At 33.8% G+C, this 14,206-nt stretch overlaps 1 protein-coding gene across 1 annotated transcript in view; it reads right to left on the reverse strand.

The window, feature by feature from the left end:
- The window catches only part of LOC111044755 (histone deacetylase 4), a 132,283-nt gene that overhangs the window by 43,794 nt on the left and 74,283 nt on the right, over positions 1-14,206 (reverse strand). The window contains 4 exon segments of the mRNA XM_039440657.1: positions 1,343-1,443; positions 6,279-6,392; positions 10,374-10,513; positions 13,151-13,230. Coding sequence (XP_039296591.1) covers positions 1,343-1,443; positions 6,279-6,392; positions 10,374-10,513; positions 13,151-13,230 — 435 coding nt within the window.

The raw sequence follows: 14,206 nt of genomic DNA on the forward strand, positions 1-14,206 counted from the left end.
TCAATGTTTAGTTTTGATGAATTTGTGTTTTTTATCTTTTATTTTAGGCTATATTAAACACATTTCAGGAAAAACTATGCTATGATGTTATTTAATAAATAAGAACAAGAGTAGCCCTGAATATATACTTATTTATTTATAATATAAAAATATAATAGAAAATTTAGTTATTTATTACATACAAAAGCTCACAGAATAAATCCTTGAAGAGCCTTATTGACATCAACTATCTTTATAAAAGCTATATCATAGCATTTCATATCATTTATTCATATACAAATACAATGCAGGTAAAAACAACAGGCATTCGCCCAAAACTGCTTTAAACCTTAATTTGTAAAATTTAAGATTTAAATTTAATTTTTAAACCTTAATCTTGTGAAAAACTAGTGTGAATGCTGTAAGCACGATATGGAAGGCGTGAGAAGCCTCCACCAAATATGTAAGCAAAATGTGCCTTCACTGAATATGTAAGGGTGGGAAAATGAAAAACAAGAAAAGATCGTACAGGTTTTTGATATTTAAAACAAACAATAAATTATTTGTACAAAATTAGAATTATAATTAGAAATAACGAAATAATAATAAACAGATGAATATTTCAAGGGCTACTCGCTTTGCTGCTAGTGAAGATTCATTTGTTGTGGTTATGAAAAATTTAAAACAATGACTCAGTAGTCACCTACCTTTATGAAAATGGCTTCCCAATTTTGCATCCACTGGTTGAAACGCGACGTTAATTATTAATTAAAAATCAAAAAACTGATCTAATGAAGTGGGTTCAGATCCCTTCCTATTCAATAATACAATTCTCTTTAAACTGCCCGAACTGTGACAGGAAAACTGTATTATAAAACAAGAACAAAATCTATCCCCTTCACCAGAACAGCCGGACTTTACTCACAGTCCTATCGAACGAGCTCACACACAACACAAAAGCAAAATTTTGGGTATTAATATATAACTCAGTCAATGCCAAACATGAAGCCATTTCAAATACATATTTTTATCAGTCGCACAAGCGAGCACGTTTGTTATCAAAAACAAAAGAGAAGCTACAATAATTTTGATAACAAATGAAATAAACAATCTTTCTGTCGATGACAAAAATTGTTCAAAGACAAAAACACTGTTCATTAATCTTTTCTGAATTAAAACTCTAAAATCCTGATCAATATGAGATAATATATGATTCATATATATGTCCCATATGACCAGGTGACAATGCTAAACCAAAAGTTTTTGTTTGGTGAATTTTTAAAAGATTGAAAACTTGAACCAACTAGTTTCAATTTTTAGTTTTGATTCCATTCTTATTGAATTTTAAATCTAAATATCTCACCTCTTGTATTGGCATATTATGTCCGGCTGGTGGGGACATTTGAGATGTGACTGTCACAGGAGGTGAATTCGGTCCACTGTCTGGATTACTATTTGGTTCAACTGAAATAAAATAGAATTGCAGAATATTACAAAAAAGTTGAGTAAAACAAGTTTAGTTCAATTACAGATTACTAGAGCCCTTATTTTATTTTAGACATGACTAGTTTCTGACGATTCTCTCCATTATCAGTATTATAAGTTCAACTTAGGGCTCCGAGCTCGAGCTCGGGATTTAGCCAAGTTCTAGAGTCAGCTAGAGTCTAAACAGCTGGAGTCAGAAAATTGGCTTTCCAAAACGGGGCGTAGTCGCAGTTTTTATGATAATCTTTATTTTCTCATTTCTATAATAGGAGACATTTTTTCTTGACGAAATGAAACATTCCTAAATAATTCAAAACAGCTGAAACTCAATTTTCTCTTCATTTTATTTTGTGTTCAATTTTCTAGTTTTTCGAAATTTAATTCAAACGTGACTATGACAATGACTGCGACTACGCCCCGTTTCGGAAAGCCAATTTTTGACTCCAGCTGTTTAAAGTCTAGAACTTAGCTAAATCCCGAGCTCGGAAACCAGCCCTAAAGGCATTCACAGACAGACGCGATACAGGGCTCGGGACGATTCGGTACGATATGTTATTACATAGCGGTAAATGAGAACGTGCACATAGCAGCGATATACCTAGGAAAGCGATTTTATCGCAAGCGGTAGATCGCGTCGGTAATTCGGTCTACCGAATCTGTTCGGTAGACCGCTCGGAAATCAAGGCGGGAATCAGTAGTGCACACCTTTCTTATCGCACATGAATGCAGTGTAGTTAGTAGCTAATAATTTAGTTCAATTTTTTTCCTACAGTTACGTTGAAAAGTGGCCATTGCTGCACTGATTACAGAACGCAAAGAATCACTTTTCCGCTCTAGTGCAGGAAAAATTTTTCTGCACTCCAGATTTGCAACATGGCAACGCAAATACTTAGTAGGTTATATGGAGCAACAGTGCAGCAAAATCAAAATGAAGTTGGTAACAGTGACTGCTGTGGCTGCTATAGTGAGCAGAGGTGCAACCAAGCACAACGCGCTAATTATTATTCATTATATATTATAACCAACGACAACGAGGACTTTAGGATTTTAGGATTAAGGTTTTTATCAATAATAAAATTACACAGAAAAACATTTGATGCATTTCAGGCAATTTTACCCATAATTACCCACTTTTCATATTCAATGGTAACTGTAGGAAAAACTTAATGTGAAATACGTGCGCAAAGTTCCTCTGCTGCACTCAAGAAACCATTCCGCCCTCGCCTACGGCTCGGGCGTAAACGTTTCTTTCGGTGCAGCAAACTGTCACTTTGCGCACTAGTTGCACAAATAACTATTTAAATATGGATCAGTGTTTACAAGAAGAAGCATTGCTTTTGTCGCTCGCCATGGACGAGGACGAACATGATGAGCCATTGTAAGTAACTTTTCATGTTTTATAATTGAAATTCACGAACTTGAACCAAGAAATTACACATTATCAGATTTTTTTTTGACAAAATAACCTTGACATCGGTTTAAAGAAGCAATATGCATGCCAAAAGAAAATCAATTCCGTTTAGTAGTTATTGAACAGTTATTGATGGTTTTACCGAATTCCGAGCGTCTGCGTGCAGCGCGTGTGTGAATGTTCAGTTCGGTAAACTAGCGATATTTTCCCGAGCTCGATATCGCTCGGTTTGTCTCGAGCCAGTGTCGCGTCTGTCTGTAGAAGCCTTAATGCCCGGTTGCAGAGTCGTTACATAAAATCAAACATAGCTATATGAGACCTAGTTAAAAATCACTGACAAAAATGGTTGGTCGTTGCACAGTCGTTTGCCGAAGCCCATTTAGCTATATCTCGAATTAGCATCACACATAAGTCACACTGCAGCTCTATTCACTTTTTCGTACATGCTTCTATCCAACCAACGTCTTGGCATCGGGCAAAGTTTCGATCGACATTACTCTGAACATACCTAAAAGACCTCACATAAAATTTATAAACCATATGGCGAATCTTGGCTTTTGGCGAGATCAAAGACCATAAATCAGCTGACAAGTGATTACACAGATGTGTGGAGAAGCCAGTCTATTTCTGTATTTCCATAAGGTCTAGTCTATAGTTTCAATCAGGTACTTGTGGATGAGAATACTGCGTGAGGTCTACTGTTCACAGAACTACTAGTATAAAAGGAAAAAGGAGCCTCCTTCATACGCCAATATTAGAGTAAAAATCAGACTATAGAATTATTCATCATAAATCAGCTGACAAGTGATTACACAGATGTGTAGAGAAGCCAGTCTATTGCTGTATTTCCATAAGGTCTATAATTTCAATCAGGTTTTTGTGGATGAGAATACTGCGTGAGGTCTACTGTTCACAGAGCTACTAGTATTATGAGGTTCATGCAAAGACCTTAAAGATGCATAGACTCACATGCAGCGCTAGTGTCGTACTTGGAATTGAAATCGGCCATTGAAGGGGCAGCCTATAAGATTATTACATACCAATGCCTTTGTGATCCATAGTATTACAAATAAATAATATATAATATCTCATGCTAAAATACCCCAATGGCGGCCTTCAATTTCAAGTAAGAGCTATCATTGGGAAGGCATAGGCATTGTGGGTCTATATCTCTTCAAGGTCTTTGGGCGAGATTTCTCACCATATTTAGCGATTTGGATGTTAAAAACAATTAAAAAAAAACATATGGAGATAAAAAATAATTTACTTATATACAGATGGTTTTCCGTAAACATCTTTCAAAAAAGCTATCACAACCTCTAAAATGCATTTGGTGGGAGTAGATATTGGATTTAACAGCACGACTTCGGGCCCATAACTTAACTGACCGTTTTTAGCTACTGGAGAAATAAATAAGCTCTTTCTGACGACTGCGCAACGAAATCTTGTGCCTAATTGGGCGTTTTTAGTTTCATGGGAGCTATAGTTTACTTTGACATCTGTGCAGCGAAAAGTTCGAGTTATGGCTTCATAAATAAGTTAAATGCCTGATTTTAACTTTATGTGAAGACTCTGCAACCGGGCATAAATGTTTCAACTATTGAGATATTTTAATATTCATTCATTTATTTCAATTTTTTCAATCAGTATGAGAGTTCGATGAAGTATTCTAATAGGCCTACTTGAATGTTCAATTATAGAGAGTAACTAGTGCCTTTGTAATAATATTTCTCAATTACACGATTTTTCTATACAAAAATATTAAATTGAAAAATTCAATGGCACTAAATATTTTCTACTAGCAGGTGACCTGTGCTCTGCAAGGGTCTATTTTGAAACTTGACGAACTGAAAACTTGACGTAATGAAATCTTGAAGAATGTAAAATAGGCCCATAACCATCCTTGGTTAATTAAGAATCTATATGCAAAATGTGAAGTTGATGAGTTGAGTAGTTGAGACGTGATGATGCGTCATTCGTGAATTTCCTATCCCCTACGTGTCAAAGCCAGTTCTTTCCTTTATTATAGTAAAGATTATTGATCATTAAGAACCATTTGGGCTCAGCCTACTGCATTCAATCATGTATCTCTCGATATCTAAATAATTTATATTCTCTAGTGAGATCCACGTTATAATGGCAGTGGAGAAAGATAGGAGAACAACGTTGCCGATCCTCGGTCTCAATGCCTTCTATAGACGGTAGCCGATCCACGTTTATTGATGTAATATTAACTGTTCATTCTCGTTTAAAATAATCAATTATATTTTATCATAGAGAAACAATAGCATAAGTAGATATCCTATGATATAGGGCGTTTATGACGCAACTTTTACTGTTATCCCAAGCCGATTACTGTCGATTTTTCACTGTTTTGTTGAGGTGAGAGTGTATGAACGGCACAATATGAGAGACTACCAGCGTCATAAAGCTTTACAGGAAAGAACTACGTAGACTATCAGCTTGAGATAACAGTAAAAGTTGCGACATTACGCCCTATACCATAGGATATCTACTAACTTATGTTATTGTTTCTCTATGATAAAATATAATTGATTATTTTAAAAGAGAATGAACAGTTGATATTACATTAATAAACGTGTTATATATACTTATGCTATTGTTTTTCTATGATTTTATTAAGCAAGGAATTATATTTTTCAATAATTTCATAATGAATTTTCATAATTAAGATAGAATATTTTGTTCATCAATTATTAATTCTACATTGTTGAAAGACAATCTGGCAACAGAGCAAAGCGAGAAAGAGATAGTGCTATCCGCTTTGTTGAATGATAGACAAGGATAGCAATACCATTGCTAATCAAACACTGCCATTATAACGTGGACCTCACTATAGAATTCATTAATCACATTGTGTAGAACCTACTTAACATAAGGAAAGGCACAACAGGCTCATTCCCAAAACTGTCCCATTTCCAATTTATATTTTACTGTCCAAATCAAAATGTTGGTTATGTCACTTTCACTTTTCAAAATACAATTTACGCTCTTCAATGCTCAGATAGACGAGCAAATTTTAAATCAAATAGGTACTATTAGGCTCAACTGACACTTACGCGACTGAGGTGGAGAAGAGACTGGACTCTAGTGGAGAGCATGTGTTTCCAAATGGTGACGTCGCGGAGACTAGAATCGACTGGTCTGAGTGTCACCATTTGAAAACACATGCTCTCCACTAGAGTCCAGTCTCTTCTCCACCTGAGTCGCATAAGTGTCAGTTGAGCCTAAGAGTCTAAAATCAAAAAATCTAGAACAGTAACTTGGTAATAATTATTTAAAAAGTCTAATTTTTGAATGTAACTAGAATTTTTTGAGCTTGAAACTTCACACTTCATCCTGATAGGATTTTATTAAAATTCTAAAAAAATAGAGTACATACTAGCAAGCTGGCTCTTGCGCTTCGGATGACGATCCCGTCGTCTAGCAATGGGACTCGAGCGGCGCTCAATCACTCTCTGCTTCAGACGCACTTTCAACAGATTCGGCTCGGAAGCTGATGTTGCCAATCCAGTTGTCACAGTTGACACCACAGTTTTGTCACGAGTAGGTCAATGATGTCATCACAGGTAGGTGGATAGTGTTGAAAGTAGGTTGATGATAGTAGACAAAAGTAGGTCAATATGGTCAAAAGTAGGTCAATATGGTCAAAAGTAGGAGGATTTTGTTGAGAATATGTCAATGTTGTGAGTTGATATTGTTGAAAAAAGATCAATTTTGTCACAAATAGGTCAATGTTGTCATCACAGGTAGGTGGATAGTGTTGAAAGTAGGTTGAAGATAGTAGACAAAAGTAGGTCAATATGGTCAAAAGTAGGAGGATTTTGTTGAGAATATGTCAATGTTATGAGTTGATATTGTTGAAAAAAGATCAATTTTGTCACAAATAGGTCAATGTTGTCATCACAGGGAGGTGGATAGTGTTGAAAGTAGGTTGAAGATAGTAGACAAAAGTAGGTAAATATAGTCGAAAGTAGGAGGATTTTGTTGAGAATATGTCAATGTTGTGAGTTGATATTGTTGAAAAAAGATCAATTTTGTCACAAATAGGTCAATGTTATCATCACAGGTGATGTCGAAATGAGGTAAATATTGTCAAAAGTAGATTAATTTAGTCAAAAATGGGAAGATGTTTGAAAATAAGTAGGAAGGTTGAAAAATTGATTAAAAGTAGGTGAATTAAGACATGACAGGGATGTATATGGTGTCAAAAGTAGGAAAATTTAGTCAGAAGTAGGAAGATGAATTAAATTAAGTGGAAGGTTTAAAAATTGACAAATTTTATTAAATGTGGGTAAATTTTGTCATGTAAGGTACGTAGATGGCGTCAAAAGAAGTTCAATTTTGTCAAGAAATGTAGGTAGATGATGTCAAAAAATGTAATGTAATGTGGATTGATATTGTTAGAGGTAGATAAATTTTGTGATCATAGGTGGGTAATTGGTGGCAAAAGTAGGTAAATTTAATCAAAAGTAAGAACATGTTTAAAAGTAAGTAGGTAGGAAGGTTCAAAAATTGGCAAATTTTGTTTAAAGTGGGTAAATTTTGCCATGAAAGGTGCGTAGATGGTGTCAAAAGTAGGTTAATTTGTTTGTAATAGGTAAATTTTGCCAAAAATAGGTAAATTTTGTCATTACAGGTATATAGATGATGTCAAAAGAAAGTAAATGTTGTTACAAGTAGGTTGATAGTATTAAAAGTAGGTATATTTTGTCAAAATTAGGTCGATGTTGTCATCACAGGTAGATGGTGTCGAAAGTAGGTCAATGTAGTCAAAAGCATGATGATGTTGATAATTGTCAATATTGTCAGAAGTAGGTCAATATTGTCAATAAATGTAGGTAGATGATGTCAAAAGTAGGTCAAAATTGTCATCAGTGGGTCAATTTTGTCAAAAATAGGTCGACGTTGTTGCAAGTTGACCCAACATTGTCGCAAGTTGACCCAATGTTGTCGCAAGTTGACCGAATATTGTCGCAAGTTGACCCAATGTTGTCACAAGTTGACCCAATGTTGTCGCAAGTTGACCCAATGTTGTCGCAAGTTGACCGAATATTGTCGCAAGTTGACCGAATGTTGTCGCAAGTTGACCCAATGTTGTAGCAAGTTGACCCAATGTTGTTGCAGGTTGACCCAATGTTGTTGCAGGTTGACCCAATGTTGTTGTTGTTGTTGTTAGATCACACACAGACAGATGCAACAGTTGAAGGAAGATGAAAAAGAAAGCAAAACACACAAACACATGCCATTAGATTTGTTAGCAACAAAATACACTGAAAAATTGTATTAATTTTATAAGTATATATTACTTCAAAAATCGTATTAGTTTTACTTGTATACTGATGCATAATAATTTCATGGAGGGCTCATTGATAAGACATTATTCATTGATGAGGATCTTCATGGAGTTAGTGTGAGCCTTTAAGTGTATATATTTCAAATAAATAAATAAGTAAAAACGTAATAACAATGAGTAATTTGACAATAAAAGTAGTAATTATTACAAAAACGTTCTTGCAATAACTGATGTAATATCAAAAACAGAATTTCCAAAAGGGGTGAGGAAATTTCTATTAGCAGATTAATATAATTGAGAAATCAAAATTGGAAAAATGATCGAAGAATAACACTTGCAAGACCCATTGACGGCTTTAATTATTATAGAAAATATAAATAATTTATAATAGTTTTTATTTAATCAACTATAAATTTATTATATTAGCTAGGTGACGCCAAACTGAAATCGACTCCCCACTATCAAAGAGATGTAACATAACAATATTTATTTATTTGAAAATTATAACTTCCAAGTATCTAATTGGTTGCTAATGAAATATGTTATTACTACTGTTTAAATACAATAGAAAACCTACAAATAATGCACTATAAAACATGCATTCAATATTATAAAATGATCAATCAGTTACACAAATGATAACATTCAAATGGATCAAATTCAAGTATTATTTGAAAATAAATATCTTTATTCCCCCCAGGAAAATTAAATAAATTTCAAAAGAAAAATCCAGCATCGGGTTTCAATAAGTTGGAATCAATGTTGATATAGTGAGGTCCACGTTATAACGGCAGTGGAGAAAGATAAGAGACAAACGATGCCGATCCTCTGTCTTGTCAATGCCTTCTATAGAGAGTAGCTGATACCGGTTTATTTGATGTAATATTAACTGTTCATTCTCGTTTAAAATAATCAATAATATTTTATCAAGCAAGAAATTATATTTTTCAATAATTTCATAATGAATTTCCATATTTAAGATGAAATATTTCGTTAATTTATTATTGATTCTACATTGTTGAAAGACAATGGGGCAACAGAGCAAAGCGAGAAAGAGATAGCGCTATCCGCTTTGTTGAATGATAGACAAGGATAGAAAAACCATTGCTAATCAAACACTGCCATTATAACGTGGACTTCACTATAGATATAATATACACATTATTGTAAAATAACTGCCTTGGAACTCTGAATCTAAAAAAAAAACAGGAAAATGTTGCGAAAAATTTGTTGCAAATCTCAGAAGATTGGGAAAACTGAGGTTTTAGTAACCTCAAGCATAGAGAAACAATAGCGTAAGTAGATATCCCATGGTATAGGGCGTTTATGTCGCAACTTTTACTGTTATATCAAGCCAATTACTGTCGATTTTTAATGTTTTGTTGGGGTGAGAGTGTATGAACGGCACAATATGAGAGACTACCAGCGTCATAAAGCTTCACAGGAAAGAACTACGTGGACTATCAGCTTGAGATCAAGCTTCATTCATGATGATATTATAGAGAAACAATAGCGTAAGTAGATATCCCATGGTATAGGGAGTTTATGTCGTAACTTTTACTGTTATCTCAAACCGTAGTTCTTTCCCGTGAATCTGTGTGACACTGGTCGTACTAATCTCATACTGTGTCGTTCATACACGCTCACCCCAACAAAACAGTAAATCGACAGTAATCGGCTTGAGATAACAGTAAAAGTCGGGACATAAACACCCTATACCATGGGATATCTACTTATGCTATTGTTTCTCTATGATAATATTCATAGAAGGGTCTTTTTACAGTAAATAAATCTGCAAACTTCGACTCCCGTAACTTTGACTCTTGGTGAATGTAGAAACAAGTACCGTATTAGAGAAATTTCTAAAGAATTATCTACAATCTATCCTCTATGATATCCTCATGGGATATCTACTTATGGTATTGTTTCTCTATGCCTCAAGTAACCTAAACTGAGGTTAGTAACTGACAATTTACAAAATTGACAAAACTAAATCGAAAATGTGGTTAGAAAGATCGGAGAAAAACAAACTGAGCTTTTATTAGTTACTAACCAACTCGAAAAAGGAAAATCAAAGGACCTGAAAATGCGGAAAACTGTTGAAAAAATGTAAAAAAAACTGAACAACTAGGCAAAACACAAAATTAGAAAGCAGGAAAATGCGGAAAACTGGATTTTCACCTGTTTTTCTAAGAGGAAAGTCGTCATCGAAGTTTTTGAGCAAAGGATTGAGATGATAAGGCGGCACTACACTACCACTCCCTGTCACGGAGACCACCTGTTTCGACTGAGAATCGGATCCTGCATTGTGTAACACCGACCTAAAATACATCAAAAATCACAATTTAAAACAGATAAATTACAATTATATTATAAATATATATAATATAAATTATCTTCAATTTATCTACAATTATATTATTAATAATAATAATAATTGCCTTTATTGATCAAATATTTATGCATTTATTGAGAATACATTACATGAAAAAAATACAACTCGAAGAGATTTACAGCTAAACGCCAAAACAAACCTCATTTACACAAAAAGTATGACACAAATGATTTAGGAACAATTATTGATTACTTAAAATTGAAAAGCAAAACAAAACTAGATAAAGGAAAGAGAAAAAAAGTTGCTTGGAGAAAAAACTGTTTTAGAAATAAGAACTTGATATTAAAAATTAAGATAAAAGTTGCTTAAAAGATAAGAAAGTTAGAGAAAAGTTGATTATAAATAAGAACTAAATTAAAAATAAAATCTAATCAAGAAAACGAAAAAGCTGATAGAAGAAAAAGAACGGGGTAAAAATAAAAGGAATAATATATTGAAGGTCTGCAAAATAATGTGACAGTTAAAATTGAAGAGCTTGCATAGATTTAAAACAAAATTTGCGTAAATTATCAACAAAAAATCTGGCGTGGCGCACTCACACAACTTTCCTTGCCGTTATGAAAATTGATCACCTGACGCTAGTGTTCCCGCGCATCTCAAGTCTACTATCGCCAGCTGGTGACAGGGCGAAAACGCTGGAGACACACATGAGGTCTGCTATCTCTTCATAGTGAATGATTTAATAGAATCAACAATAATTTGCAATTGAATAATCTTATTTTCTCGAATTTAAAGCTTATTTTCAATTTTAGGTGAAAATGTTACTGAACATTAATTGTAGAGATTTTTATGCTCAATCTACTCCACTTGATTTTTTTTTGTTTCAATTGTATCTGAAGCCTGATAATTGGGAATCTATCTGCATTGATGGGGCGGAGCTCCTGAAATTTTTACAGATATGGGACTTGTGGCAGTTGATAGAGCTCATCGATGACTATTTCAGGTACAACTTTAATCAAAATCGTTGGAGCCGTTTTCGAGAAAATCGCGAAAAACCCTGTTTTTGACAAGATTTTCGCCATTTTAGCCGCCATCTTTAATTGAATTCGATCGAAACTGTTCGTGTCGGATCCTTATATTGTAAGGACCTTACGTTCCAAATTTCAAGTCATTCCGTTAATTGGGAGATGAGATATCGTGTACACAGATGCATACACTCATACACACACACACACACACACACACCACACACACACACACACACACACACACACACACACCACACACACACACACACACACACACACACACACACACACACACAAAACCACTTTTTTTGGACTCAGGGGACCTTGAAACGTATAGAAATTAGAAATTGGGGTACCTTAATTTTTTTCGGAAAGCAATACCTATGGTATTTCCTTACCTATGGTAATAGGGCAAGCAAAGTAATAAAACTCGTAGAGGTTTACAGCTAAACGCCAAAACAAACCTTATGACACCAATGATTTAGAAACAATTATTGATTACTTAAAATTAAAAAGCAAAACAAAACTAGATAAAGGAAACAGAAAAAAAGTTGCTTAGAGAAAAAACTGTTTTAGAAATAAGAACTTTATATCAGAATTAAGATAAAACTTGATTAAGAAAACAGAAAAAAGTTGCTTGAAAGAAGAAGAGAAAGTTGAAAAAAAGTTGATTATAAATAAGAACTAAATTAAAATAAATCTAATCAAGAAAACGAAAAAGTTGACAGAAGAAAAAGAACGGGGTGAAAATGAAAGGAAGAATAAATTGAAGGTCTGCAAAATAATGTGACAGTTAAAATTTAAGAGCTTGCATAGATTTAAAACAAAATTTGCGTTAAACAATATACAAAAATTTGTTACAAAAATATTTTTCTATAATATTACGTTATTGGCATTCGCCCCATGGATAAGATCCGTCCGGGGGAGAGGAGAAAGATAATTTTTCCCCTTTTCTAAGTTGCAAAAATTACAAAAAGTTCCTAAAAATTTCCTATTCAGTTTCTCAACCTTCAAAATTCGAAATTCTTAGTTTTAGTTGTTTTTGAGTGAAAAAGAACTAAATTTCAGAAAATTGGAATCATAACCTCATTTCGGACTTTTAAATTATTATCTAAATTTGGGAGAGAAATAGTACAAGGAGTATCCTTAGTTTTTCTCTCCCATTCAGTGCTTCTTGTGAAAATTGTAATTATAATAAAAAAATAATAAAATATACAAATATTATCATTATTTCTATCATTGCTTTCTATTTATAATCTGAGCTGTGTGTTTTGTTATCTTATTGCTTGTAATTGTAAATATTTTGAGTTGGAATAAAATTTAAAAAAACAAACGAAAACCCAGCTCTAAGTGGGACACTCTGTATGGTAAGTATAAGAAAGAACCACCCAGAATTATTGATATATCATTAGATTGATTGCAATTTTCCATCAAAATTTTGCAAACCGACTTGGATCAATTACTAATGGTAACATAACCTGAAATTTTATCTTTATTGCTGTTTTGAAGGTAAAATGATGATGGGTTAGGGTTGGTTGATGATGGTGGTTGGGTTGGGTTGAAATAACAAAATTTTGATTTTTGATTCAACTTACCAAGATCGAAAACCCTGACCGGGTACGGTACCATTGGCAGCAGCTGCGGCTTCCCTTTGTTTTTTCCCCAAAATAAAACCCTGAAAATAAAAAAGATAAAATTATTAACAGATCTGACAATTTCGATATTTGAATCAACATCTTTCATAGCTCAATATTTCACAGTTTTTAGAGTTTATTGAATCGCCTTTTTTAATTAATTTAGTTTAACCATAGAGAAACAATAGCATAAGTAGATATCCCATGGTATAGGGCGTTTATGTCGCAACTTTTACTGTTATCTCAAGCCGATTACTGTCGATTATTGTCGATTTCTACTGTTTTGACCGGGTAAGAGTGTATGAACGGCACAATATGAGAGACTACTAGCGTCATAAAGCTTCACGGGAAAGAACTACGTGGACTATCAGCTTGAGATAACAGTAAAAGTTGCGACATAAACGCCCTATACCATGGGATATCTATTTACGCTATTGTTTCTCTATGGTTTAACTCAATCCAAGTACCTCAATATTTTACAGTTTTCGAACTCTATTGAATAGAATTTTGTTATTTAATTTGGTTTTTCAAAATTTTATGTTTGTGTTTGCACTGAGAATAGTATAACTGGACAGTGAACCTTCAACTTTTGATTGACTTCCCATGATGCCACAGCTCTCATGCTAATTCCACTGTTCATGCTCATTCCTCATATCAATTTTACTTTTATTTTCTATTCATACGATAAATACATCATCAAAATGATAGGGAGAGAGAAATAAGGTAACCTTGAGCTATTCCTCTCCCAAATTTAGATAAGGTTACACATAGTCCGGTATAGGTTAAGTCTTGTAGTTCTCCACTTCACAAAACGATCAGCCCATCTATATATATAAAAGCGAAATGGCACTGACTCACTCACTCACTCACTCGCATAACTAAAAATCTACCGGACCAAAAACATTCAAATTTGGTAGGTATGTTCAATTGGCCCTTTAGAGGCGCACTAAGAAATCTTTTGGCAATATTTCAACTCTAAGGGTTGTTTTTAAGGGTTTAAAGTTCGTCTTTTAGCAT

The sequence above is a fragment of the Nilaparvata lugens genome, chromosome 14 (genome assembly GCF_014356525.2).
Source record: "Nilaparvata lugens isolate BPH chromosome 14, ASM1435652v1, whole genome shotgun sequence".
Lineage (NCBI taxonomy): Eukaryota > Metazoa > Arthropoda > Insecta > Hemiptera > Delphacidae > Nilaparvata > Nilaparvata lugens.